The 26,987-nt window shown below is 39.6% G+C and overlaps 1 protein-coding gene across 4 annotated transcripts in view; it reads right to left on the bottom strand.

The window, feature by feature from the left end:
* Positions 1-26,987, bottom strand: part of GIGYF2 (GRB10 interacting GYF protein 2) — a 147,851-nt gene that overhangs the window by 27,216 nt on the left and 93,648 nt on the right. For all 4 annotated transcript variants that reach the window (XM_059393728.1, XM_059393727.1, XM_059393729.1 and 1 more), the window contains 9 exons: positions 26,582-26,741; positions 18,820-18,986; positions 15,495-15,586; positions 13,947-14,054; positions 12,833-12,933; positions 10,632-10,732; positions 8,580-8,741; positions 6,762-6,920; positions 3,751-3,987 (listed from right to left, as the gene is read on the bottom strand). In XM_059393728.1, the coding sequence (XP_059249711.1) occupies positions 3,751-3,987; positions 6,762-6,920; positions 8,580-8,741; positions 10,632-10,732; positions 12,833-12,933; positions 13,947-14,054; positions 15,495-15,586; positions 18,820-18,986; positions 26,582-26,741 (1,287 nt within the window). The remainder of the gene's footprint in view (positions 1-3,750; positions 3,988-6,761; positions 6,921-8,579; positions 8,742-10,631; positions 10,733-12,832; positions 12,934-13,946; positions 14,055-15,494; positions 15,587-18,819; positions 18,987-26,581; positions 26,742-26,987) is intronic.

The raw sequence follows: 26,987 nt of genomic DNA, 5'->3' as shown, positions 1-26,987 counted from the left end.
CAAAGCTCCTCAAATTGATCTAAAGAGTCAAGGCAATCTCTGTCAAAATCCAAGCTGGCTTCTTTCTGGAAACTTTAAGCTCATTCTACAATCCATATAGAAATGAAAGAGACCCAGAAGAGCCAAACAATCTGGAAAAAGAACAAAGCTGGAGGACTCACACTTCCTAATTTCAAAACTTAAAGCAACAGAATACCAAGATGGTGTATTAATAGCATAATAACAGATGTATAGACCATCTGGATAGAATTCAGAGTCCAGAAATGAAACCACATGTTCATGGTTAACAGATTTTCAACTAGAATGTCAAGGCCATTCAGCAGACAAAGAACAGTGTTTTTAACAAATGGCATAGGACAACTGGATAGTTAGTCACAAGCAAAAGAATTGAAGTCAAATTCATACCTCATACAATTAACAAAAACTAACTCAAAATGGATCAAAGACCTAAATGTAGCAGCTAAAATCACAAAAGTATTGGAAGAGAACACTGGAATAAATCTTCATGGCCTCAGATTTGTCAACAGTTTCTTAGATATGATACAAAAAGCTCAAACCACAAAAGAAAAAAATGAGCTTCACAAAAAGGAAAAGCTTTTTGCATCAAAGGAATGTAATCAAGGAAGTTTACATCAAGGAAGTAAAAAGACCACCCAAATAATAGGAAAAAATATTTTAAAATCATGTATCTGATAAGGGACTTACAATATCTAGAATAAAGAACTCTTATAACTCAGTAAGACAAACAACCTAGACTAAAAGCAGGCAAAGGATTTGAAAAGACATTTCTCCAAAGATAAACAAATGGCCAATAAACATGAAAAGATACTTGTCGTTTGTCACCAGGGAAATGCAAACCAAAACGACAAGCTATCACTTCACACCTACAAGGGTGGCTACAATCAGAACATCAGATAATAAGGATTAATGAAGATGTGGGGAAATTTGAATTCCCATATATTTCTGGTGATAATGTAAAATAGTACAGCCACTTTGGAAAAGTCTGGTAGTTTCTCAAACCATTAAACACATAGCTCTCATATGGTCCACCAATTCCACTCTTGGGTTTATACATCGACATAAAAGCTTGTACATGAATATTTATCTATAGCAGCAATATTCCTAATAGCGAAAAGACAGAAACAGCTCAAATGTCCCTCAACTGAGGAATGGATACACAAACTCTGGTAAGCCCACACAGTGGAGTATTAGTCAGTCATAAAAAGGAATAAAGTACTGATTCATATTACAGTATGAATGAACCTTGAAACTATGCTATTTCAAAGAAGCCAGTCACAAAACACCACATATCATGAGACTGTATGTATCTGAAATGTCTAGAATATGCCAATCTATAAAGACAGAAAGTAGATTAGGGGTTAAAGGGGCTGGTAAGAACAGGGCATAGATGTGACAGCCAGAGAGTATTTTGGGGGGCCTAGAGCGTACTGAAAATGTTAAAATCCGCATGGTGACAGTGCACATATCTGAAATACTGAAATTACTGAATTATCTACTTTAACTGGTTCAATTGCATGGTATGTCAGTTGTGTCTCAATAAAGCCCTCTTTAAAAAACTTTTTTTGGGGGCGCCTGGGTGGCTCAGTCAATCGAGAGGCTGCCTTCAGCTCAGGTCATGATCCCAGGGTTCTGGGATCAAGCCCCACATCGGGCTCCCTGTCCTCTTCTCTCTCTGCCCCTTCCTTTCCACTCCTACTCTGTCTCTCACTTTCTCTCTCTCAAATAAATAAAATCTTTTTTTTTTTTATGACAGTTCATGTAACATTAAGATTTACTTATTTTATTAACATATAATGTATTATTTGTTTCAGGATAAACGTCTGTGAACCATCAGTCTCACTCAATTCACAGCACTCACTGTAGCACATACCCTCCCCTCTGTCCATAACCAGCCACCCTATCCCTGCCCCCATCCCCTGCAACCTTCAATTTGTTTCCTGAGATTAAGAGTCTCTTATGGTTTGTCTCCCTCCCCAGTCCCATCTTGTTTCGTTTTTTCCCTCCCTTCCCCCGACGACCCCCCGCTCTGCCTCTCAAATTCCTCATATAACTTTCTCTAATGATTTCGCTTGGCGTAATATCCTCTAGTTCTATCCGCGTCGTTGCCAATGGCAAGATTTTGTTTCTCTTGATGCCTGCATAGGATTATAAATCTTAAAGAAAACAAACAAACAAACAAAAACCAACTCTACAGTCTTTATTGTTAGATAAGAGGCCAAAACCAGACACACAAAAGACAGCCAGAGAAGTCAGAGATCTGGAAGTCATCTATGCCTTTGTTTTTGCCTTTATCCCCATATTCTTATCAGTCACCACGTTCTATGATGTGGACTCTAGGAACAGTCTTCTGACAGTTTTTTCAGGGCTCTGGAGCCAAAGATCCATGGGTTCTAATACACAGCTCTACTTTCAACTCTCAGCTGGACCCAAAGCAAGCTAAAACTAAGTTCCTGAACATTTTTCCTCTTTGGAAGAACAAAGAAGCTTTTAACAATGGTTGTGAAGATAAAATGACTTAACACACGAAAAACTGTGGTCTGGTGCTTGACACAAAGCAAGCACTCAATCATCAGTGCTATCTTCAACTCCAACTTTCCAATCCCACTACCACCTTCCTCTCCTTCCCCTGGACCACGCCACCGGCCCCTCACAAGTACCCTGCTGACCTCCAGTTCTGTTCCTTACAAGTCCATCTTCCGTTTAGTTCTCAAAGTAACTAATATTTGCTCCTGCAAATCGGGCAGTGTTATTTCCCAGATGAAAACACTTCAGTGTCCCACTCTGTTTTACACACCTCTAAGTCCTAATTTTTAGTAAGAGTATATACAACCCCAAGCAACACAGACCCTACCCATGCTTCTCTCATACCTCATACCACTTTTTAAATTCCCCCAAACATACCACAGTGTTTCTGCATTTCAGTCCTCTGCTTACACTGTGTCTCCTCGCTCAAAAAACCCCTCTAGTCTCCAAAGTCCAAACAAGCTTTTCCTTGTTTAATTCTGTTGTTTAATTTTCCCTCCCTAATGACTCAGTTTAAAAGTTACCGTTTTCTAGGAAGCCTTTCCATACTTCCCATGTGGATGGTGATTCTCACAAGCAGAAGAACCCACTGGAGGCTTTGTTCAAACACAGATAACTGGGTCCCATCTCCAAAAGGTTCTGATTTAGGAAGTCTGGGGTGGGACCTAAGAATCTGCATTCCAAACAAATTCCCATGTGCTCGCACCATGAGAACCTTTACTCCTCTCGCTACACTCACCTCTTTGTATTCACATTTCCTATTTATATGTTGCTATCCCATGAGCTCCCTGAAGACAGGGGAGCACACTGTCTGACCACAGATCCCATGTAGAGTTACTTGGACCCTGCCGTTATCTAATTACTCCTATTCCATCATTAATGCCATGACTTTATGGTCACCAAAGGCTTACTATCTAGCAGCCACCAGCTCTGCCTTTGTCCCTCCGGATCCAGACAATCACTAAGTCTTGCTGGTTGCCTGGCTTGATCAGTCAGTAGAGCACATGACTCTTGATCTCTGGGTTGTGAGTTCAAGCCCCACACTGGGCATGAAGCTTACTTAGGAGAAAAAAAAAAAGAAAGAAAAAGAAAATAGTAGTCACCCTCAGTACTAAAGAGAATACACAGCTTTACTGCTATTGATCCTGCCAGCATCTACCTAAAAACACGAGCAAGTAGCTCCTCTGGCTGGTGTCAAGGCTTTACCTTCATCTGAGCCAGCTGCTGCTGCTGTTGCTGCTGCTGCAACCTCCGGAGAGCTTCTTGCTGCTGCTGCCTCTGGCGCAGTAACTCCTTCTGCCGCTGGAGCTCCAGCTCTTTCCTCTTTCGCTCCTCTTCTTCATGCCGGAGTCGGGCTGCCTCCTCTTCCATTCGCAGCCGGTTCTCCTCTAATCGACGCTGGGCTTCTTCTTCTTCCCGGGCCCATTTTGCAGCCTCCTCTTCCTTCCCAGAAGGAAAAATAAAAGAGAATAAAATTTAATTGTGTTTTTAAAAAGTCCAAGTCAGTTCTGAAGGTTTCTATCAAAAAGCTATAGAAGTAACACAGAAAGCAGAAACTGTTTATGATGACATAAGGCAGAGGTTACGTTTTCCTTTAAAAGGTATTTACAGTAGCTACAAAGGCTTGGCATGCTTACAGGATAACATTTCAGTTTATTTGCTAATTTCTTCATGAAAGTAATGCCATTTTGAACTTCTGTGGTAAGTACTGATCTCTTTAAGAGACAACCACCAACTGCAGCACAATCTTCTGGAGACTGTTCCTATATTGAGGGAGAGCTAGCTTTTCAGGGTGCTGAGCTTGAAAAGCTACCAGGACCTTGCAAGGACAGATTACAGATTAGCAGGAAAGTGTCAACCAGTTCTGGAACCAGAGCAACCTCGTAAGGCCACTTAATTCCATCCCTGATTCATATCCCCTTGTGGCCCCTAGGTCCTTTGGAACACCTCTCCTCAACCTATCGTCCATCCCTCTACTGTACTGTACTTCAGCTCATTGTCCTTCTGCTTTTCTTCTTCAAAACCATTCCAATGTGCCCTCCAGAACTCTCCTCACCCTCCTTCACAGAGTCCGCTTACTCTACCTACAATGTTGTATTTTTATCCAGATAGCCCATTCCCCTCATTTTCCAAAACAGGGCAGTATCAACCACTCTATGAGGACTTTCCTAGCCTTAAGGAGGTAGTCTTCCCCTCTGCCATTTCATTATGTCCAATACCTCACCCTTCTCTGTTTGCTCCTAGTCCACCCATAGCAACAACTATTTCCTATCCAAAAACCATTCCTTTCAGGCTTCTCCCTTGTGGTCAGAGGCTCTGTCACCTTCGACATCTACACTGCCATATTTCATTTTTTAAGCTTCCAATACAATGAGGGGCACCCATGTGATATGATTTAGGCCAAAGGGATGTCTGCCGGGAGGCTTCTAGAGAAGGTATTCTTCTGAAATAAAAGCAGCACAAGAGAAGGCTTATTCCCTTGCAGGCTGCATGGGGCATGGTTCCCAAAACTCCTAATCATGAGGTGAAAAATCTGAAGTCAAAGTAGACCCACTAGAAACAGTAGGCTAGAATTCTGCAGAGGACCTGGATCCCTTATGACATCGCTGAGTTACTACTGCCTTATCTCCTTGATATGGCATTTGTTATTAAACTATTTTTAGATGACTATTTTTGTTTTGGAGCTCAAAGCATCCTAACTGTGGCATTAATTTCTTGTACAATCATTACCAACATAGGCTGTGAGCTTAAGGACAGAAACAATTTAAAACTTTCATAGTCCACCAGGAAGTAAGTACCATAACTGGCATATAGTATGCCTTAACTAGGTATGTCAACTGTCAAATGAATAAGCCCAACGATGAGCTGTCATACAATCTACCCTTGAGGCCTATCTATCTCTAACAGTACTGAAGTTGCTCAAAGAGTTTCAATCAAGAATTTAGGGGGCACCTGGGTGGCTCAGTGGGTTGAGCCTCTGCCTTCGGCTCAGGTCATGATCTCAGGGTCCTGGAATCGAGTCCCACATCGGGCTCTCTGCTCAGTAGAAGCCTGCTTCCTCCTCTCTCTCTCTCTCTCTCTGCCTACTTGTGATCTCTCTCTGTGTCAAATAAATAAATAAAATAAAATAAAATAAAAGAATTTAGGCAAAAGCAGGTAATGTCTAGCCTGTGTTGATCTACATGTGTAAGTGTGGACTGACCACAGTGATTTCACACTGTGAAATAACACAGTGATTTCACACAAAGAGTACAGTGTGTGGGGAGAAGAGCAATGTTTACAGTGACAGGCACTGCTGCAGCCAAGTGACCAAGGTCTACACCAGCAGTCATTAGTCCTGTTGATAATATGTATTCTTGATAGAGTGTGATGAAAATGGCACTTTGCCTCTTTGTGATCTACTTTCCAAACACCCATAACTCCAGTTTAACTGTGAGAAAAACATCAGATGAATTCCAAGAGAGAGTTACCCTATAACATATGGACCATTATACCTTAAAACTGCCAAAGACCTGAGAGACTGTCATTCAAAGAAGCTGAGGAGACAACTAAATCTAATACTGTGGATTTGGGATCTGGGAACAGAAAAAGGACATGAGGAAAAAGTTGAGGAAATGTGAAATAACCATGGATTTTAGTTAATAATGCATCAGTAATGGTTTAATGTGACAAATATACCACATTAATGTAAGATAACAACAGAGGAAACCATATTATCATCCAGATTTTTCTGAAAATCTAATATTGCCCTAAAAATAAAGTCTACTAATAAAAAAAAATCTAAGTTCTTAAACATTACAAGGAAATGCTTTAGGGGTTCTGGCTGCCTGTAGTGGCAGAATGACCGGGCTGGACTAGAACTGCATAGTGCCCATTGTCACACAGCCTGTGAAAACATGAAGCAGCACTGACTGGCACTTTAGGAAAGTGAGAGTACCCTGAGGCAAAAGCAGTCAACCTGCAGGTCTCACATTTGGTTTTTTAAAGGGTAGACCTTCTTTAGATTTCTCTCTGGTATTCTGGGGGGTTTTTGGTTCTTTGATATTTTGTCTGGCTTTTATAATTACCTGTGGAACAGTCATTACAAAAGTCGTAAGAGTCAGTTAGGTCTCTTCTAATAATTTTCAGTAAAGAGGTTATCCTCATATCCAAAACCTTTTAATCACAAATCCCTAGCTTCAAAGAAGAAATGAAAAGAGCAAACCATCTATGGTCACCTGCTTGCGTAATAACTCCTCCTGCTTCCGCCTTTCTTCCTCTTCTCTCCTCCTCTCCTCCAGTCTCCTAAGAGCTTCTTCTTGCTGTTGTCTTTCTTCCTCTTCTCGCTGTCGCCTTAATGCAATTTCTTGCTCCCTTTGGCGTCGCAGAGCTTCCTCCTAAATTAAAGAAGGAAAAAAAAAAGTGTGTGTTGGGGGGAAGAAACTCTGGATCCTGATTAATATATCTCATTATAATTTGAAAAGAAACAGACTGTGCTGCTAAGGTTCTGTAACAGAGCCTTCTTCTTTTTAAATATAAAAAAAATACAACCAAGGGTCTAGAGTAAAAAGTAAAAAGAGCTGGGAAGTAGACATATCAACAATTAAAATAATTTGTATTTAAAGTATTAGTAGTGGGGCACCTGGGTGTTCAGTCGGTTGTCTGACTCTTGATTTTGGCCCAGGTCATGATCTCAGGGTTGAGAGATTAAGCCCCATGCTGGGGGCCATACTAAATGTGGAGTCCACCTGAGAGTCTCTCTCTCTCCCCCTTCCCTTCCTCCTCCCTGTCTCTAAAAATAATAATAATAAATAAGATTCTCCCTCTCCCTCTGCCCCATCCCTGCCGCTCTCCTACTAATGCATACACTCTTTTCTCTAAAAAATAAACAAATAAAATAAAATAGTAGCAGTTAAATAGCACTACACTGAGAGTCTATCCTAGTTTCTACATTAGCTATTGCACTTACTAATCAACCCCAGAAAGGGCTACATGAGGCCTGAGGCTTGGTTTCCCTTTGGTACCATTAGTCCTTATCACCCCTTCCCCCCACTCCGCCCCACCAAAATCAACTGAGAACCCAGTACATAGGTCAAATCAACACAGCAACCAGAAATGGCCGGTGTGGTAGAAGTAAGTTCTCTAGTCAAAAGTACTGAGCAAAGCTGTGTATTCTAGAATGTGTTCTGAAAAACAAAGTCTCACATGTCAAGTATAAAGAAAAGGGTCTTGGCTGCTGGGATGTTTCAGTCGGTTAAGTGGCTACCTTTGGCTCAGGTCATGAGCTCAGGGTCCGGGGATGGAGTACCTCATCGGGCTCCCTGCTTGGCAGGGAGCCTGCTTCTCCCTCTCCCTCTGCCCCTCCCCACTGCTTGTGATCTCTCTCTCTCTCTTTCTCTCTCCCTCCCTCAAATAAGTAAAATCTTACAGAAGGGAGGGAGGAGTGTCTCACTGTCAAAATAATTTAGGAAATACTGAGCAACAGAGAATTAAACTGATTTCTTCACTGTACTACTTCTTAGAGCCATTACATGCTAGTGTAGAGAGAGCAACCCTAAGAAACATCAGTAGCTCAAAACTAATCTCAGCACGGACCCTTTTGTTTTTCAGAGTACTTCATGGGTATGAAATGTGAGATGAAGTGGACTTTGGGGCTATTACAGAGTGGACTGTTTCCACTGGGATTTATAAAAATTCCAACAGAAAAGTGGGTCCAGCATATTAACAGAGAATTCCAAAAACTAATATAAACAGCCAAAATGCATGACAACTATTCATCGTCACTGGTTATAAATACTTAAGCAAAAACCTAGTTACTTCCAAAATTTAACTGAAAATATTCAAAAGAAATCAATTCTAGTAATTTACCAGGACTGAAGCAACTACCCCCCAGGGGCCGCTACTGGGTCACAGATATTTCTTCTAAAGGAATGGATCTCTTAATGCTCTAATCCCAATCCTGCTATTAACTCCCTCTCAAACTCGGACAGACCATCTCCCTAGAACCATGAACGCAGTCAGGGCTAAATCTGGGGTTCGTGTTCTCCGAGGTATACCTGTTTCCTTCGAGCAAGCTCTTCTTCCTCTCGTCTCTTCCTTTCTTCCTCCTGCTGCCTTCGAAGAATTTCCTCCTGTTGTCTCCGCAGTTCTTCCTGCCTCTTGCGTTCCTCCTCTTCCCGTTTTGCCCTCATTTCTGCCTCTCTTCTCTCCTGTTCTAGCTGTGATTATAAGAAAATACTCTTAGAAACCTGAAGCCAAGCACAGAAACACTCCAGCATCACTGACCAGTACCATTAGGAATAGCTAGAAGATGCAGACACTACACCACTCACAGTGGCTTGTACTTTGAATGAGTGAAACCAGCTCTGGAAGAACTCAGCTCTGGTATGTCGCAGCAGAACAGTGTCATGCTCTTCAAAACTGAATGGACTCTCCCCCAACATTTACCTACCTCCTCATTACCACACCCCATCTCTTAGACATGGGAGAAAGTGACCACCAGGAGTGTAACATCAGAATTTTCTTGGGGTGGCACTTTTGCTCATACCTAAAAGGATTTTTTGATTCGAGATCTATGTCTACAAGGTGTCTGTAGCAATGTTGTAAAGCTGCTAGTGTGAAAAATTATAGAATTCTTTAAAATTTGAAGACCAACCACTTAACAAATTTGTAGTTCCTGGTTACTAGTCCATTCTAGCACCTCGTGTCCATTCTCACTGCCACACGCAGAGTTCAGGCTTTCACTTTCTCTCCCGTATCTCTGAAAGTCTCTTACTTGGTTTTCCAGCATCCATTCTGCCCACATTCCCCAGCACATCTTAAGTTCCACCAAAAAAAATCCTTCCCGGCTAATCTATAACACCATCCTTCACCCTGAAATAAATTCTAAGCCTCTAACAGGACATGTGTAAGGGAACCCGTGACCAGCTTGCCTCATCTTGGCCTCCTCACTCATCACTTATCCCTCAGATGCACAACAACTCCAGGCCAGACCAAACTAGTTGCTTCCTGACCCAGTACATTCTCATGCATTTCTGAGCCTTTACAGGAGCTGTTTCCTTCAGCTGGGATAAAGTCTACTGTTCTTCAAGTGAAAATGAGTGCATGTACTACAGTCCATCAACAATTCATCATTGGATGAATTGTCATCCAATTCCTGATGCCCACCTCTCCAACTGCATGAGAACAGCTAGCCCATGTGCTTTCCTGACTAACCTGTAACTCTAAGTGTTACCTGCCTGTGTGTCACAGCCCCACTACTCACTCCCATGCATGTGAGCACACACACACACACACACACTCACACATTCCAGACACAAAAGACTGCAAGTTCCTATTCTTCCCTCATCATCTATGCATTTCCAGCACAAACCACTATAGTACTAGAACACTCTCAAGAATTAGCTGAAATTATGGTCTCTCACTCATTTACAGAGACTGACCGTGACCATGAACCCTTTCTGGGCACTCTAAGGAGACAGTCACTAACTCAGAGGATAAGAACGCATTAGGTATAAAATAGGAACCAGATTCTCCCAGAGGTGTAAGAATCCAGAATCATTAAAATGACACGAAGTGCTGATAAGACATCTGCAGCTGGAAAGTACTAAAAACCAGAATTCAAGATTCCCTGCTCCTCCAGAAGATGTGAATGGAACATGGGATCTAATGTTAATATTGAGCTTTTCAACCCCACGTCTGGGGAAGTAAGAAATGTAAACTGACATCACTATACAGATTCAATGTGGGAACTCAAGCCACAGATCAAGGGTTTGATAAATAACGTAGTATGTTTTCGTAGGTCCTAGAATTTGTAATGAGTGTTTATACCATGAATAATGTAATTAAAGTATACATATGATCATAATCAATAATGTGTCAGCAAACCAATTTTAAGTGATTTAAACTTTTCATTTTCATTGTTTGAGGTCTTTTTTGACAGAAGAGGGAACAGTAAGGATAGAATATGAAATGAATGTGCTTCTCCAGCTAAGTAACAGTAAACTAATAGGAAAAAGTAGAGCTAGCCAGAGAGAGACATCAGTAAACAAATGTCTATATCCTACAGATGGAAAGCACGCACTGCAATGGAAAAAAGCATTTCAGACCTTTGCAGCTTTGGCCTTCTCCATCTGCTGAAGCTGTTCAAGGGCAGGTCCTGGAGTCGTGGTGTCAAGGGGAAGATCCCATACACTACCACCTTCCCAAACTATAAGACAATAAGGGGAAACGTGAAGGATATTGGAGCTTACATACATGATCACATATCCACAAGCATTAATGAAAAAAGCTATTTCCCTGTCCCCGAATGAGCTCCATCATGTGTGTCTGTGCTGCTTTTAGGTAGACTAAACTGCCAGCGGGCTCTGGTTTAAATCAATATCCTTCAACACATCTAGAAGGAAAGAAATTACCAGACATTTGCCAGGAAACTAATTTCATCCTCAAAAACTCTATAAGGAGGCACCTAGGTGGCATCCAACTCTTGATTTCAGCTCAGGTAATGATCTCAGGGTTGTGAGATTGAGCCCTGTCTCCGGCTGCACACTGGGCATGCAACCTGCTTAGGATTCCCTCTCTCCTCCTCCCGCTGCCCCTTCCCATTGCCCGCTTTCCCTCTCCCTCTCTTAAAACAAAGAAAGATATTTGTTAATATCCCCCATCTTTATAGATGAATAAACTAAGGGTCAGACATAGTTTTATAACATTCCCAAGGAGACACACCAAGCACATGGCCATGCTAGGATTTAAATCCCAGTGTGTTAGATCCCAAAGCCCACAGTATTTCCAGTAGCTATACAACCTCTTATTGCACACCCAGTAGAGAGAGGGGTCAAGAGAGGTATATAACTATGAAACTCAAGAGCACTAAGTAGTTGCATGATAGTGTGAATATGTTAAAAGCCAGTGAACTGCTCATCTAAAAATTGTTAATGTTACATTATGCGAATTTCACTTCAAAGATAAAGAAAGAGGTACAGCTGGAGTTGGGGAGGCCTCTGGAAAGGCTGAGCAGGTCTCACAAATGACAATGGGTCCTGCTGACCTGCAAGGCACCACAAGGTCAGATGCAAAAGTATACAAATAGGTAAAGGCTTCTGAGTTTGTTTTCCTACTGCTAGCAAAAGGTTTGCTGATACCACTTGTCAGCATTCTCTATTCCCTATACTCCTATTTCCACATTATAAATCACTGGTTATATAAAACAAATGGACTATTTGTAAAGAGCCTTGATCATATCATACCCAAAGAAAGAAATCATTTAATAAGGTACTCATAAATAGTTCCCCCCAAATTGGAGAATATTTTCAAATCCTAACTGTAAATGACTGCCAAGAAAAAATACGGTACACAGAGCAGAGGAAATTGATGAGGGATGATTATCAGTCCTTTTCCTTCTATAATCCCCAGGATGAGTGTTAGCAAGAGAACTGCCACCTGAAAAGCTCAAGAGTGGGACACCTGGGTGGCTCAGTGGGTTAAAGCCACTGGTTCCTGGGATTAAGCCCCGCATCGGGCTCTCCGCTCAGTGAAGCCTGCTTCCTCCTCTCTCTCCGCCTGCCTCCCTGCCTCCCTGGGATCTCTGCCTGTCAAATAAATAAATAAAATCTTAAAAAAAAAAAAAAAAGAAAAGAAAAAGAAAAGAAAAGCTCAAGGCTGTTAAGAAAAAAATCCATCAGTGCCTATGGTTCCTGAGAACTGTCAGTACCAACTATAACCTCTTGTAAGGACTATCCACAGTTCAAACCACCTACCTCTGCAGGTATCAAACTTTAAAAACCTTAAGTGTTCCACCAATATCGACTTAAAAAAAAAAAAAATCCCAGATCCAAATCTTCTAGTTTGATGCAAAAATATCAGAGAATGAATGAGGCAGGATATTCACTTTAAAGCAGGCTTTTCTCATCCCAAAACTTCTGGGTACCTGCAGTGTTAAGCTACATATTAACCCTTCACTCAAAAGAATAGATGTTTTTACTTAAGCTTTTTTTATTTTTCTTTTTCCACTCTGGCTGACAGAAGAAGTCAAAAAACAATTCATAGGACTCTTCCACATTGGTTAGAGCAACATAAAAAGAGTGGTTGATTCAATTTCATGAAATTTATCTAATAAACACTCCTAGCAAATCCTTAACAGTATATTTTCAATGATATGTTCAATCCTTTGCTGTGATCTTTAAAAAAATGAGACTATTTGTTAATATTCAATATAAAATGGCTCAAAAATGGGACACATTTTTTAAAAATTGTATTATAACCTAAGAGTCTAATCTTTGGAGCTACACTTAAAGCCAATCTAAATTTTTACCTGTAGGCTGTGAGGCTGTTGGCTGAAGCTCCCAGATAGAACCAGTATCTGGCACCGACACAGACCTAGTTACTGAAGGAATGATGTTCTGATCAGATATTCTGCAAAAGGGAAATAAAAAAATCAACTTGTTCTTGTCATTTGCAAAAATAGTTAAAGAGGAATTTCTACATGATTGGTAGGTTTTCCAGGCTATTTGGCTAGAAAACTCCTTCACTATTTTAACCAAAATGTAATATTTGTTTATTAGAAGAGGAACCAAGATAGAGGCCCAGGTATCACACTTCTGGAATCAAGGTATTAACAAATGTTGATTTCTAGATAATGCATATACCAATGGTCCTATAAAAAATTCAGAATATGTCCACAAGAGCAAAAGAGGCAGCCTGTTATAATCAAAAACCCACACACCGTAAGTCTAAAGGTCTTCATTTTAGTTCTAGCTCTGAAGTTTTCTGTGTATTATGTCAACCGAGTTCTTTAGCCTCTCGGTGTATCAGTTTATCCATTTGTAAACTGGCATCTTACCACCTAACCTGCCCACCTCACTCGATGGGTTAGGACTTAAAAGACAAATGTGAAAGGTTTCAGTTAAATTGGACAGTAAGGTTTTTAAGAGAGTCATTGATAACTCTGAAGGAAATACAACATGTATTACCTTAAATGATAATCTGAAACTATAGAAATTTAAGACTTTTAGGCATAATTTCCTTTTCCTCAGACTTATCTTAATGGCTTTTGGGTTCTGGAACTTTTACTCTGTGTGGCAGTGTGACTCTCTTTCTTGAGCTCTCACGGGTGAAAGGAAATTAAACTTCTAGACTACAGTTTTTTTTGTTGCTGGTTCTGTAAGAATACACTGCTTTTCCAATGTTCTCATTATTCTGTGGTTATTCCAAATTTATCCTCTATGAGTAAAAAGACCAAAACTGCTTTACTGCCAGCTTAATTACAATTTTTAAAAGCTATATTCTGGTTTTACACACAATATACACGTATGTGTTGTGTGTGGGTATTTTGATACCAGAGTTCACACATAATACCAAAATTTCCTTTCTTTTCTTTAATACGCACACACATATGCAATGTGACACATCATGGACTGACAACCAACCTCATTTTCAGAGCCTGGAACTGTTGAAGAAGAAGTGCCAACTGTTGCTGCTGCTGCGAGGATAGGGCTGCTTTCTGTTGTTGAGCCAAAACCTGGGCATATTGTTGTCTTCAAAAAGTAAAATAAAGTATAACCTGTCTATGTACATTTAGTACACTTTACTAAGATACCAAAAGACAAAGGTTGGTCTACCCCCCCAAAAGTACCATTAGAAATAGCTATCAAATAAGTTTTAACAATATTTCATGATAAGAATAGTTACACAGAAAATTCTCTACTTCATTCTAAAAAGAACTGTGAACTTCTAGATAACATGCTCAAAGAGGACAGCAAAAAAATTGTAAAATGTCAAAAGCTGTCAAACTCTCTGAAAATATCAGAAAGCAAGTGAAAAATAAAAGAGATTTGAACTAATAGTTACTTTCACATGAAACACTTTTTGCAAAAATAAAATCACTTGTATAAAAATTCTCAAAATTTATGTTTCAACTTGGAAAATTTTAGGTTAAGATTTTTTTCTACTGGATCAGAGGTAGACAAATATCTATTAAGAGCCAGACAGCAAGTATTTTCAGCTTTGCAGGCCACATGCAATTATTTAATTCTCCCACTGCACTGCAAAAGGAGCTGTAGACAACACACCAACAAACACTTGTGGCTATGTTCTAATAAAATCTCGTTAATGACAATAGGGATCAAACCAGTTTGCCGATCTCTGTACCAGATGACAGCAAATCTTACTTCTTCTACTAAAGTGACACATAATCTAAGTAATTCTGCTATCGTTTCACAGCAATGCTAACAGCATAAGTGTTTACTTCTTTCTTGCCCTCTCATCTATGTTTTTTTCCTCTGTGGCATTCAAAGTTGAGCCATTTAGGAGGCATTTAAGTTCTTAAAATGCTTGTTGTTTCTTGCTTTAGGAGCTAAAGAGCTTGTGAAATTATAGTTATGTGTCATTTTCTGCAAATTTCTGGTATTTAAAAAGACCAAACTCCAAATATATATTGGTAACATGCCACTAGCTAGGTGACTGAAGTATCATAGAAACTTGTAGTCCTCTGCTGTAAAAAGTAAAACTTAGGAGATTATATCTAAAGGCACCTGGGGAGCTCCTGGGAGGCTTAGCTGAGCATCAGACTCCTGGTTTCAATCCCCACCCATCCACCCCTTACCCCTACACTCTCCCTCCCCAACTCTGCACTCAAGAGTGATTCTGTTTGTCCCTCTCCTTCTGCTCCTCCCCCCACTCGTGTGCATTCTCTCTCAAATAAATAAAATCTTCAAAAAAATTTTTTTGGGATGCCTGGGTGGCTCAGCTGGTTAGGCGGCTGCCTTCAGCTCAGGTCATGATCCCAGCGTCCTGGGATCAAGTCCCAGATCGGGCTCCTTGCTCAGCAGGGGGCCTGCTTCTCCCTCTGCCTCTGCCTGCCACTCTGTCTGTGCTCACTCTCTCTGACAAATAAATAAATAAAATCTTAAAAAAAAAAAAAAAAATTTTTAAGTAAAGGCATTTTGCAGTGTACCCTACTGCATTACTGCTCTTACTGTATTAAGAACTGCTGGTACTGAAGGTGCTGCATCTGGTACAAGGCCGTGAGCTCCTGTTGTCTGGTCAGTCGTTCCTGGTCCAACTCTCCCTAGTGAAGAGGTAGGGGAAGAAATACCACTGAACAAATTGCAAAAAGCTTAAAAGCCATTTACTACATATTATCTGAAAGCAAACTGAATCTTAGACCTTGACTTCCCACTCTACCTTTATGCCCCAAATGCTCAACTATTACAAAAACTCTTAAAGAGCTAACCATTGCCATCTAGTGGGAAAAGATGGTGTCTGCATTATAAGAGATTCCCTTTGGGGGGAAAGGGGTCCTTACTTTAGCTGCTGTTCTCTCCTCCCACCCTTGAAGCTGAATGTTGTACTGTACCCAAGAGTCATTACTATAACTAAAAAATGTATTATTTCCCAATGTTAAAAGTGATCTGTAAACCTGGAGATCATGTAGAAATCAGAGAAATGGGGTAGAACTTTCAGAAAGGAATAAAATTATCTGAAGTTAATGTGGTAGGAATATGACCAGGGCCAGTAATGAATATAGAGAGCAGTGTAGAAGTATATTTTGTTAAAGATGCTGACAAGTTTTACATTAACAGAATATGAAAGAGCTTGCAAAATTTTAACTCCCCACCTCAAAACTAGGTGTTTCTATTGCTACTAATATACCATGAGTTAGACAGGTACCTGGGTAGCTCAGTTAAGTGATGGCCTTTAGCTAAGGTCATGAGGTGGTCCATGGCTGGGATCCAGCCCCACATTAGCCTCTCTGCTCAGCAGAGAGCCTGCTTCTCCCTCTCCCTCTGCCTGCCACTCTGCCTACTTGTACTCTCATTCTCTCACTGTCAAATAAATAAATAGATCTTAAAACATAAATGTATGTGTATATATATAATGAGTAGGAAAAATTGTTTTTTAGTTTGTGTTTCAAATGACATAGCTGGAATTTAAATTCTGAAAAGTTAAAATTGGGAAATTTTAAGCCTTCGGCTCAGGTCATGATCCCAGAGGCCTGGCATCAGGCCCTGCATTGGGCTCCCTGCTCAGCAGGGAACCTGCTTCTCCCTCTCCCACTCCCCCTGCTTGTGTTCCCTTTCTCACTGTGTCTCTGTCAAATAAATAAATAAAATCTTTTTTAAAAAGGTGGGGGGGGGGTTACATAGATTAGGGCAAATCATTAGTGAATAGTTTATATCTTTACCATACACAGATTATGCTTTGGAATGAAATACTGGATATACAATTTCTTGGGGTGGAGATCACTTGAAATTCAGAGACATTTTTCTTTCCAATTAAATACTGGAGGATGGAAGCTACACTAGGTTAATCTAAACTTTCTACATTAAAACCTACATTTCAAGGTATATTCATCATCAATGTGAGCATTACTCAGGGCAACAGCAGTTAACAGCTGACAGAAGCAGAGTTTGCCATGGTTCTTCCCCTAAAAAGAAGTCAGGAAATGGGCTAGGGCAAACATGCCAAGCTCCAAGGTATGCACTTCTAGCTCTGAAACATGCACGATAACTCATACCAATTTCAGAAAAGGGAAATAAACTTGGTATATAAATAAAATGTTTATACAATAATACACAATTAATTTTTCTTTGGATTTATAACAGAAATGTCAGAAATAATTCCCCTCACCTAGGAATCATCACTGTTCTCCAAATTACAGGTGGTCTCAACCCATCAGTGGACAGTGACATCAATTACTGGATCAAGATCAGTATTTATATAAAAAGAAGGGAGGAAGGCAGGGAAGAAAATATGTGCATGGCACAAAATCTTTCGTCAAATTTGTTTCACAAATATCCATGTACAGTTATGAATGTACAGAGTACTGATGTAAAACCACTTATTTTACTATGGGCTGTGGCCAAACAATTTTATTGGCCATTGTTCTCACCTATGAATCCCTATGACCGTAAGAGAGTTTGTGTCCCATTTATCTTCACCTCGCAAGAACCTACCACAAGGCTAGCACAGGCCCTAACTATGTAGCTGCTGAATAAATCAAAGGTATATGTCACTGCAGTGATCCAGTATTCACACTAAAGGTGTTTGACTATGGCCACTTCTGACTGTGGCAGCCACCCAAGACTCCAACCTAGAGAAGAAAAGCAAGGCACAGATCCGAAGCCCTCCAAAAGGAACTCTACAGGGAGAGGCCCAGAGACAGCTGCAGAGAAGTAAGATTTCCCCTTCAAATGCATTCCAGTGCCAGTATACAAGGGAGGTTACATTATGATCCAATTTTTCGTTAAAAATACTAGTAACTTGGGGTGCCTGGGTGACTCAGTGGGTTAAAGCCTCTGCCTTCGGCCCAGGTCATGATCTCAGGGTCCTGGGATCAAGCCCCGCATCAGGCTCTCTGCTCAGCAGGGGGCCTGCTTCCTCCTCTCTGCCTACTTGTGATCTCTCTCTCTGTCAAATAAATAAATAAAAATAAAAAAAAAAATACTAGTAACATATTTTTTTTTAAAGTGTTCAATTCAAATTATTCCAAAGCACTAGAATTTTTTGTTAGCAACATTTATTTGCTTTAAGGTAAACCTAAAATTTAGGAACTTTTTGAGTCAGAAAGCAAAAACCAAATAAAGGTAAGGGAAGAGGAAGAGAGGAGAATGTGCATTCTAATTAAAAGCAAAAAAAAAAAAAAACACCCCCAAAAAACCCAACTCTAAAAAGTCAACTGAATTGAAGCACAGTAGATAAAAGTAAAAGCTCTGAAGTGAGCTTACAAAAATAAGGAGCCTGGGATGCCTGGGTAGTTCAGTTGGTTAAGTGTCTGCCTTCAGCTCAGGTCATGACCCCAGGGTCCTGGAATCAAGTCCCACATCGGGTTCCTGGCTCAGCGGGGAGCCTGCTTCTCTCTCTACCTACTGTTCACCCTGCTTGTGCACACTCTCTCTCTCTGACAAATAAATAAAATTAAAAAAAAAAAAAAAGAAAGAAAGAAAGAGAAAAAGGAGAAACCAGAACATATAGGACCTGGTAGGCAAAACAGGGTAAGATGTTGTTTTTTTCCACACCTGCTGGAAATCTACTAAATAAAGGATTTTGTTTCTTTAGAATTTGGGCAGGGGTGGGGAGAATGGAGAGGTGGGGGGAGAGGGGTGAAAACAGGTATTTGAATTTTGGAAAGATGTTATAGCTGGGTATGCAGTCTGCAATTCAGACTGCCCACTGCTGTTTCAATTACTCTCAAAAGTGCAGTTTCTTCCTCATCAGATCCAACATCTGGGTTGTGTTTACAAAGAGAAGCGAGGGTTTCTGCAGCTAGTATGTATTCTGGGTGAGCTGTAAGGTACTTACCATATGAGGAGGGGGAGCTGGACCGGGAGAGAAAGGAACCCTTCCCCACATTTTCATGATATCACCAAGAGGCTGGAAGCTTTCATCACATGCTCTCTTCACCAATAAAGACATAGTAAAATAGCCCGCCTGAAACCATTCCGCCATCTCCTGATTATTGAAGGGACCTATAATAGCACCAATTAAACAGAAGGGCAATAAAAATCCTTTCAGACTGAAGAGGAAAATAAAATTATTACCTGAATCTGATCCTTATCCAGAGGTACAACTTATTTCAGGTGATACCCATCAAATTTTTTTTTTAGATATTTTAATGTAATCCATCTGCAAAGTTAGTAAATAGGCTTCTAACTAGTAAAATACAACAGAAATGATTTTGAAATAAGACTTCTGGGGATGGGGCACCTGGGTGGCTCAGTGGGTTAAGTCGCTGCCTTCGGCTCAGGTCATGATCTCAGGGTCCTGGGATCGAGTCTCCCCTCAGCGGGGAGCCTGCTTCCCTCTCTCCCTCTCTGCCTACTTGTGATCTTTCTCTGTCAAATGGAGGGGTAAAATCTTAAAAAAAAAAAAAAAAAAAAAAAGACTTCTGGGGATGCCTGGGTGGCTCTGTTGGTTAAGTGTCTGCCTTCAGAGTTCAGGTCATGATCCCTGGGTCCTGGGACTGAGTCCCACATCAGGCTCCTTGCTCAGCAGGGAGCCTGCTTTTCCTTCTACCCGCTGCTCTCCCTGCTTGTGTGTACGCGCGTGCTCGCTCTCTCTCTCTCTCTCTGACAAATAAATAAATAAATTTGGGGGGGAGGGAAGAAATAAGACTTCTGTCTTATTTTAAGGAACATAACTATCTCCATCTCACTCAATCTTTACAAATTCATTTGTCAGAAAAGTATACTAAAACTGAAAAGTATTTTTGTTACACTTTGCATCACTAAGGCATAAGGAATATAAATATGTAAGGCTAAATATAATTTCCTCTAATTTTCATTTTCTTCCAGATAATTAAAGGTTAGCAAAGTATAAATAATAATCTATTAAATTAAGATAACTTACAATTGATGTACCCAGGTACAACTAAATCTAGCTGAGGGTGGGGGTGTGATGACATTCTCTAGATGTTTTTACAATTAAAAATCAAACATTTTATATATAAAACTAACAAATACACTCTGATCCCTAACCATGAGTACCAATTACATGGGTCTAGGCAGTGGGAACACAATAGTAAATAAAACAAGTCCCTAGAACATCCAGTTCTGGAAAAATGGAATAGATGTACTTGTCCCTTCTCCTCCTGCTAAATCCAACAAAAGCCCTACATATTATATACCAGAGAAGACTCTGAAGAGTAGAAAGGAGTAGACTTCAGAGCAAAGAAAACTACCAGAGACAGAGGGTTATTACGTATCAGTACAGGGTCAATCCATCAAGAAGACTAAGAAGACACAGCAATCATAAATGTATACACCAAACAAACTGCAAAAATACATGAATCAAAATCTAAAAAAATTGAAAAGACAGAGAAATACCCAATTATACCTGAAGACTTCAACACCATTCTCATGACAACTGACAGAACTAGACAGAAAACGAACAAGATTATAGAGCTCAACAAAACCATCAATCAACAAGGTCCGACTGATTAATTTATAGAATGCTCCAAAGACAGCAAAATACAGTCTTTTCAAGTACCCACAGAACATACAACAAAAAGAACTATAGTCTGGGCCATATATAAATCCCAATAAGAACTAAAATTATATATGGTGTATTTTTCAACCACAATAAAATCAAGCCAGAAATCATTAATAGAAAGGTAACAGGAAAATCTTGAAGCACTCGGAAACTTAACAACACACTTGCAAATTATCCACGAGTAAAAGTGGAAATCTCCTGGGGGCCTGGCTGGCTCAGTCAGAAGAACATACGACTCTTGATCTCAGGATCATGAGCTCAAGCCCCACTTGGGTGTAAAGATTACTTAAACATATTTTTTTCAAAAGTGGAGGTCTCAACAAGAAAAAAACAAAATACACTGGACTGGGGGGTGCCTGGGTGGCTCAGTCAGTTAAGAGTCCAACTCTTTTTTTTTTTTTTTTTAAGATTTTATTTATTTAACAGAGAGAGAGATCACAAGTAGGCAGAGAGGCAGGCAGAGAGAGGGGGGTAAGCAGGCTCTCTGCCAAGGAAGTCTTTAACCCACTGATCCACCCAGGTAACTCCAGCGTCCAACTCTTGATTTCGGCTCAGGTCATGATCTCAGCGCTGTGAGATCAATCCCCATGCCAGGATCACATGCTATGCGTGGAACCTACTTAAGATTCTCTCTACCTCTTCCTCTGCAGCTTCCTCACCTCTTAAATAAAGGGAGGGGGGCGCCTAGGTGGCTCAGTGGGTTAAAGCCTCTGCCTTCGGTCATGATCCCAGAATCCTGGGATCCAGCCCTGCACTGGGCTCTCTGCTCCACACAGAGAGCCTGCTTCCTCCTCTCTCTCTCTCTCTCTCTCTGCCTGCTTGTGATCTCTGGGATCTTCTGATGTCTGTCAAGTTAAAAAAAAAGAAAAAAAAAGGCAGGGGGAGGGGCAGCTGGGTGGCTCAGTCAGTTAGGCAGCTGCCCCTTTGGCTCAAGTCATGATCCCAAGGCTCCTTGCTCAGTGGGGAGCCTGTTTCTGTCTCTGCCTGCAGCTCCCCCTGCATGTGCACTCTTTCTCCTCCTCTCTTTCTAACAAATCTTAGAGAAAAAAAGAAAAAAAAAAGCATACTAAACTGAATGAAAATGAAAAGGTATGTCTCCAATTTGTTAAAGAAGTATTGAAAGAGAAATTTATGGTATTAAATGCTTACATTAGAAAAGTCTCAAATCAATACTATATAAGCACCCACCCTCAAGACCCTAGAAAAAGGAAAGCAAAATAAACCCTAAGAAGAAGGAAAGAAATAAGAACAGAACTCAATGAAACTGAAAACAAAAAACAGTAATGAAAAAAAAATCAATGAAACAAAGCTGATTCCTTGAAGAGATGAATAAAAATTAACAAATCTGTAACAAGACTGACAATGACAAAAGAGAAATGAACAAATTACCAACATGAGGAATAAAACAGGGGCTATCACTACAGAACTTGCAAACATCAAAAAGAGAGTAAGGGAATACTCCAAGTAACTCTACCCACACAAATTTGACATCTTAGCTGAAATGGATGAATTCATAAAACACAAAACAAAACAAAACCTACCAAATCAACCCATATTAAATCAGTAATTTTTTTTAATTATTTTATTTATTTATTTGACAGTGAGAGATCACAAGTAGGCAGAGAGGCGGGCAGAGAGAGAGGAAGGGAAGCAGGCTACCGGCTGAGCAGAAAGCCCGATGTGGGGCTTGATCCCAGGACCCTGAGATCATGACCCGAACCGAAGGCAGCAGCTCAACCCACTGAGCCACCCAGGCGCCCCTTAAATCAATAATTTAAATAGCCCCTGTAACTATTAGGGATACTGAATTTTAATTTTAAAGTTAAAAAAACAAAAACAAAAACAGGGCATCTGGTTGACTCAATTGGTAGAGCATGTGACTCTGGATCTCAAGGTCATGAGTTCAAGCCTGCCCATGCTGGGCATAGAGCCTACTTTATTATTATTTTTTTCAATAGAGCCTATTATTTAAAAATAATCCTAAAAAGAAGTCCCCAGATGGTTTCAATGGAGAATTCTACAAAACATTTGAAGAAGAGTTAACATCAATTCTAAATAATCTTCCAGAAAATAGGAGAGGGAATAATTCCCAGTTAATTTTATGAAGCTAATTATTATCCTGATACTAAAATCAGACAATGAGGATACCAAAACCACAAAACAACATCCCTCATAAAGACAGACACAAGAATCCTTAACTAAACATTACCTAAAAGGAGCCAGCAATATATAAAAAGTTATAAATCATGACCAAATGGCGTTTATTCCAAGAGTACAAAGCTGGTTCAATATTGAATATGCAATCAATTTAATCCACCAAATCAAAGTTGCTAAAGAAGAAAAATAATAGGATCATTTCAACAAATGCAGAAAAAGCATTTGACAAAATCCAATAGCCAATGAAACTCTCAAAAACTAAGGTACTTCCTCAACTTCATAAAGAGCATCTATAAAAAGCCAGAAGCTAACATTACACTTAATAATGAGCTCAGCAAGGTCACAGACTAAAGACAAACATCCAAAATTCAATTCTATATAGTAACAATGAACACAAAGACACTGAAATAAAATTTACAATTACTCAAAAAAAACCAAGGAGATACAAATGGATTAAAGCATGTACAGAATATATGCTGAAAACTACAAGTTCATGGATTGGAAGACTCAACATGAGAAAGCTATCAATTCTCTTCAAAATGATATAAAGGTTTAACACAGTTCCTATTAAAATCTCAGCAAGATATTTAAGTACAGATTTTTTAAATTTTTATATGGTAAATACAGGTAAGATTATTCTAAAATTCATATGGAAAAACAAAGGAACTGGAAAAGTTAAAAACTGTTTTGATAAAAATAAACTGGGAGAAAAAAAAAAACAAACAGGAGGAACCAGTCTATCCAACTTCAAGACATATATAATTATATAGCTACAGTAATCGAGACTGTGATACTGGCGCAAAGACAGACACACAGATCAGTGGAATAGAAAAAAGAACACAGAAAACAGACCAACATAAATACACCCAAATGAATTTTGAGAAAGGTAATTCAAAAGAGGAAAGATGGATTTTCAACCAAACGTTCCAGAGCAACTAGACATCCATCAGCAAAAAAATAAACTTTGATCTAAATCCCATTCGTTATACAAAAATTAATAGATCACAGAGTTGGGGCTCCAAGGTGCTGCAGTCAGTTGAGCAGTCTTGGTTTTGGCTCAGGGCATGATCTTGGGGTCATGGGATCAAGCCCCACATCAGGCTCCCTGCTCCATGTGGAGTCTACTTGAGACTCTCTCTCCCTCTGCCCCTCCCCACACTCTCTCTCTAAACTAAATAATAAATAAATTAACCTTTTAAAAAAAATCACAAGACTTAAATATAAAACAAAAAACTATCAATTATTTTGGAAAGGACATTTTGGGATCTGAAGCTAGGAAAAGAGTTCTTCTGTCTCAGACTTAATACTAAAAACACAATCCATAAAAGGGAAAAATTAATCAACTAGACTTCATCAGTATTTAAAACTTTTCATCTGTGATAAAGAGATAAAAACAGGCTGGGATAAAGTATTTGCAAACCACCTATCTAACAAAGGACTAGTACCTATATATAAAGAAATCTCAAAACTCAAAAGGTTAAAAAAAAAAAAAAAAAGCAGAGTCTAACCAGAATATGGGTAAAAAAACATGAAGAGATAGTTCACCTAAGAAAATAAACAGCCAATAAACATATAAAAAATGTTCAACATCTTTACCCATCAGGGAAATGCAAACCAAATACTATAATGAGATATTGTATACTCTATACACTACATAACATGTGAAGTGGCTAAAATAAAAAATAGCAACATCATCAAATACTGTCAAGAATGTGGAGAAACCAAATCACTCATAGATTGCTGCAGAAATACAAAATGGTCAGCCCTCTGGAAAAGTCTGGCAGTTTCTTTAAAAAACTAAATGTGTCGTTACCATATAATCTAGCAGTTGCACTCCTGGATGTTTGTATCTCAAGGGGAATGAAGAGTTTGTTATAACAAAAGCCTACCCATAAATGTTTAACAGCTTTATTATAATAGCCAAAATAGGCGGTGCTTGGGTGGCACAGTCAGCTAAGGGTTCAAGTCTTGATTTCAGCTCACCTTATCATCTCAGGATTATAAGATCGAACCCCGCATCAGGCTCTGAGCTCAGTGAAGAGTCTGCTTGAGATTCTTCCTCCCTCCCCCCACCCCCACTTCCCCACTGCACATACTCTCTCTAAAATAAATAAATCTTTTTTTTTAAGATTTTGTTTATTTGACAGAAAAAGACAGTAAGAGAGGGAACACAGCATGGGGAGTGAGAGAGGGCGAAGCAGGCATCCCACTGAGCAGGGAGCCTGATGCAGGATTTGATGAGGACCAAGCTGAAGGCAGATGCCTAATGACTGAGCCACCCAGGTGCCCAAATAAATCTTAAAAAAAATAATAATAGTCAAAAATGGGAACAACCCAGATACCTTTCATGGATGAATGACTACACTATGATATATCCACATCACTGATGTACTCTCAGTTAAAAAAACAAAAAACACCACCCACTGACACCATGTAACAACTTGTATCAATCTTCTGAGCAGGATGCTGAGTGAAAAAAAAATTAGCTGGAAATGAATTCCATTTATGTAACATTCTTGAAATGACAAACTACAGAAATGGGGGTAGTGGTTGTCAAGTGTTAAGGAGTAGGTACCAATGGGAAGGAAATGCATATGTTTATCTAAGGGCAATATGAAATAGAAATGTTTTTAATCTTGACTATATCAAAGTCAATATGCTGGCTGGATACTGTACTACAGTTTTGCATGAGATTACCAGTACTGGGAAACTGGATAAGGAATACATAAAATCTCTATTATATCTTACAGCTGCATGTGAAGCTACAATTATCTTAAAGTAAATTTAATTAAAAAACACATCCATGTGTTTTGGGGTGGGGTTTTTTTTGTTGTTTTTTTGTTTTTGGTTTTGGTTTTGGTTTTGGTTTTTAAAACCATGTGTTTTAATTAAAACACAGAGTCCTCAACTTGGAAGCACACTTTGTCTCTCCAGCTGCAATCCCTAAAACATCGAATAAATGCTTCTGATTGTTTTACCAGAAACAAAACAAACAAGCAAACAAAAAACCTACAAATGCACAGTCCTGATCCCATGTACCTTACATTCTACAGGGATGTAAACAGATCATTAACAAATATATACAGAGCCAGGCAGCAACAGATGTTGCAAAGGAGAATAAAGGGAAAGGGTAAGGGGACTGAGTGTGGAAAAGGAGTTAGTATGCTGGAAAGAGGTCACAGGGTGTATTTGGTAAAACACTATCATGATACTGGTTAACACAGTCAACCAATTTCAAGTTATAAACAAAGATTTCAAAAGCAGAAATGAAGAATCAACAAATATCTTTTATAGCATTCTCTCCTCATTCTAATCTAACTTGTGCACCATCCAAATTTTTAAGGGATTAACATAAAATATGGTATGACCTTTTCTCCCACATTTTTAACAGATCTTTATCATTCATGGAATCAACTCCACTTCAGCAGAACATTGAAGTACGGTCTTCCAAGACTACTGCCATCACCTTTTTATGGGAGGGAAACTGAAGTACAAAGATGATAAGGAATTCACCTGCCTAGTTAACCAGCTGGGTAGCTAGAACTGAGGGGGTCTTGAGCATTTTGTTTACATCCCTATCATATTAGTAATCATTCTGCCTTATAGTCAAACAATTTTCATTGGACTGCCCTCCCCCTACACTGAAATTGTAAAGTACTATGGAAGAAACCTACAAAAATGCCATATACATACATACATGCATACATACATATATATATATGTATGTGTGGGTGTGTGTGTATATATGTCCTATAAAACTGGATTGTTTTCTACTATGTGTGTGTGTGTGTGTGTGTGTGTGTGTGTGTGTCCTGTAAAAATGGATTGTTTTCTACTATTATGCAAACTGACATTAAATAATGACCATCTTATAGAATCTGGAGGTAATGGCTTCAAGTAGAATGGAACGAGCTACCTTGAATTTCTCCCTGAGGATCTTTGTAATACCACTTCTGCATTGCTTCGTGCATCAGCGGAACAGACACTCCCTTAGCTCTGTGCTCTTGCAATTTCGACGCCAGTCTCTCATCATCTAGTGCACTGTCTTGGAGATAAGCCACCATCTTCTCAGCTTGCTAATAGGAAAAAAAAAAAAAAAAGGATTGAGGAAACAAATGATCCCAAATAAATACTAGAACATATAATAAAAATGCCTACCTTTTTTTGAATGATTTGGCCTGTGAAAGGTATTTCAACGCAAGAAACATAGCAGGCAACCATTTACTTCTTCCAACAAGGTCATATAGTATGTACTACCCCCATTTTATGGAGGGGTAAACTAAGGCCGAGAGAGGTCAAATCTTGCTCAAAGTTTCAAAACT

The sequence above is a fragment of the Mustela nigripes genome, chromosome 3 (assembly GCF_022355385.1).
Source record: "Mustela nigripes isolate SB6536 chromosome 3, MUSNIG.SB6536, whole genome shotgun sequence".
Classification (NCBI taxonomy): Eukaryota; Metazoa; Chordata; class Mammalia; order Carnivora; family Mustelidae; genus Mustela; species Mustela nigripes.
Note: the sequence above shows the minus strand (reverse complement) of the source record. Positions and strands in the feature narration are given on the sequence as shown.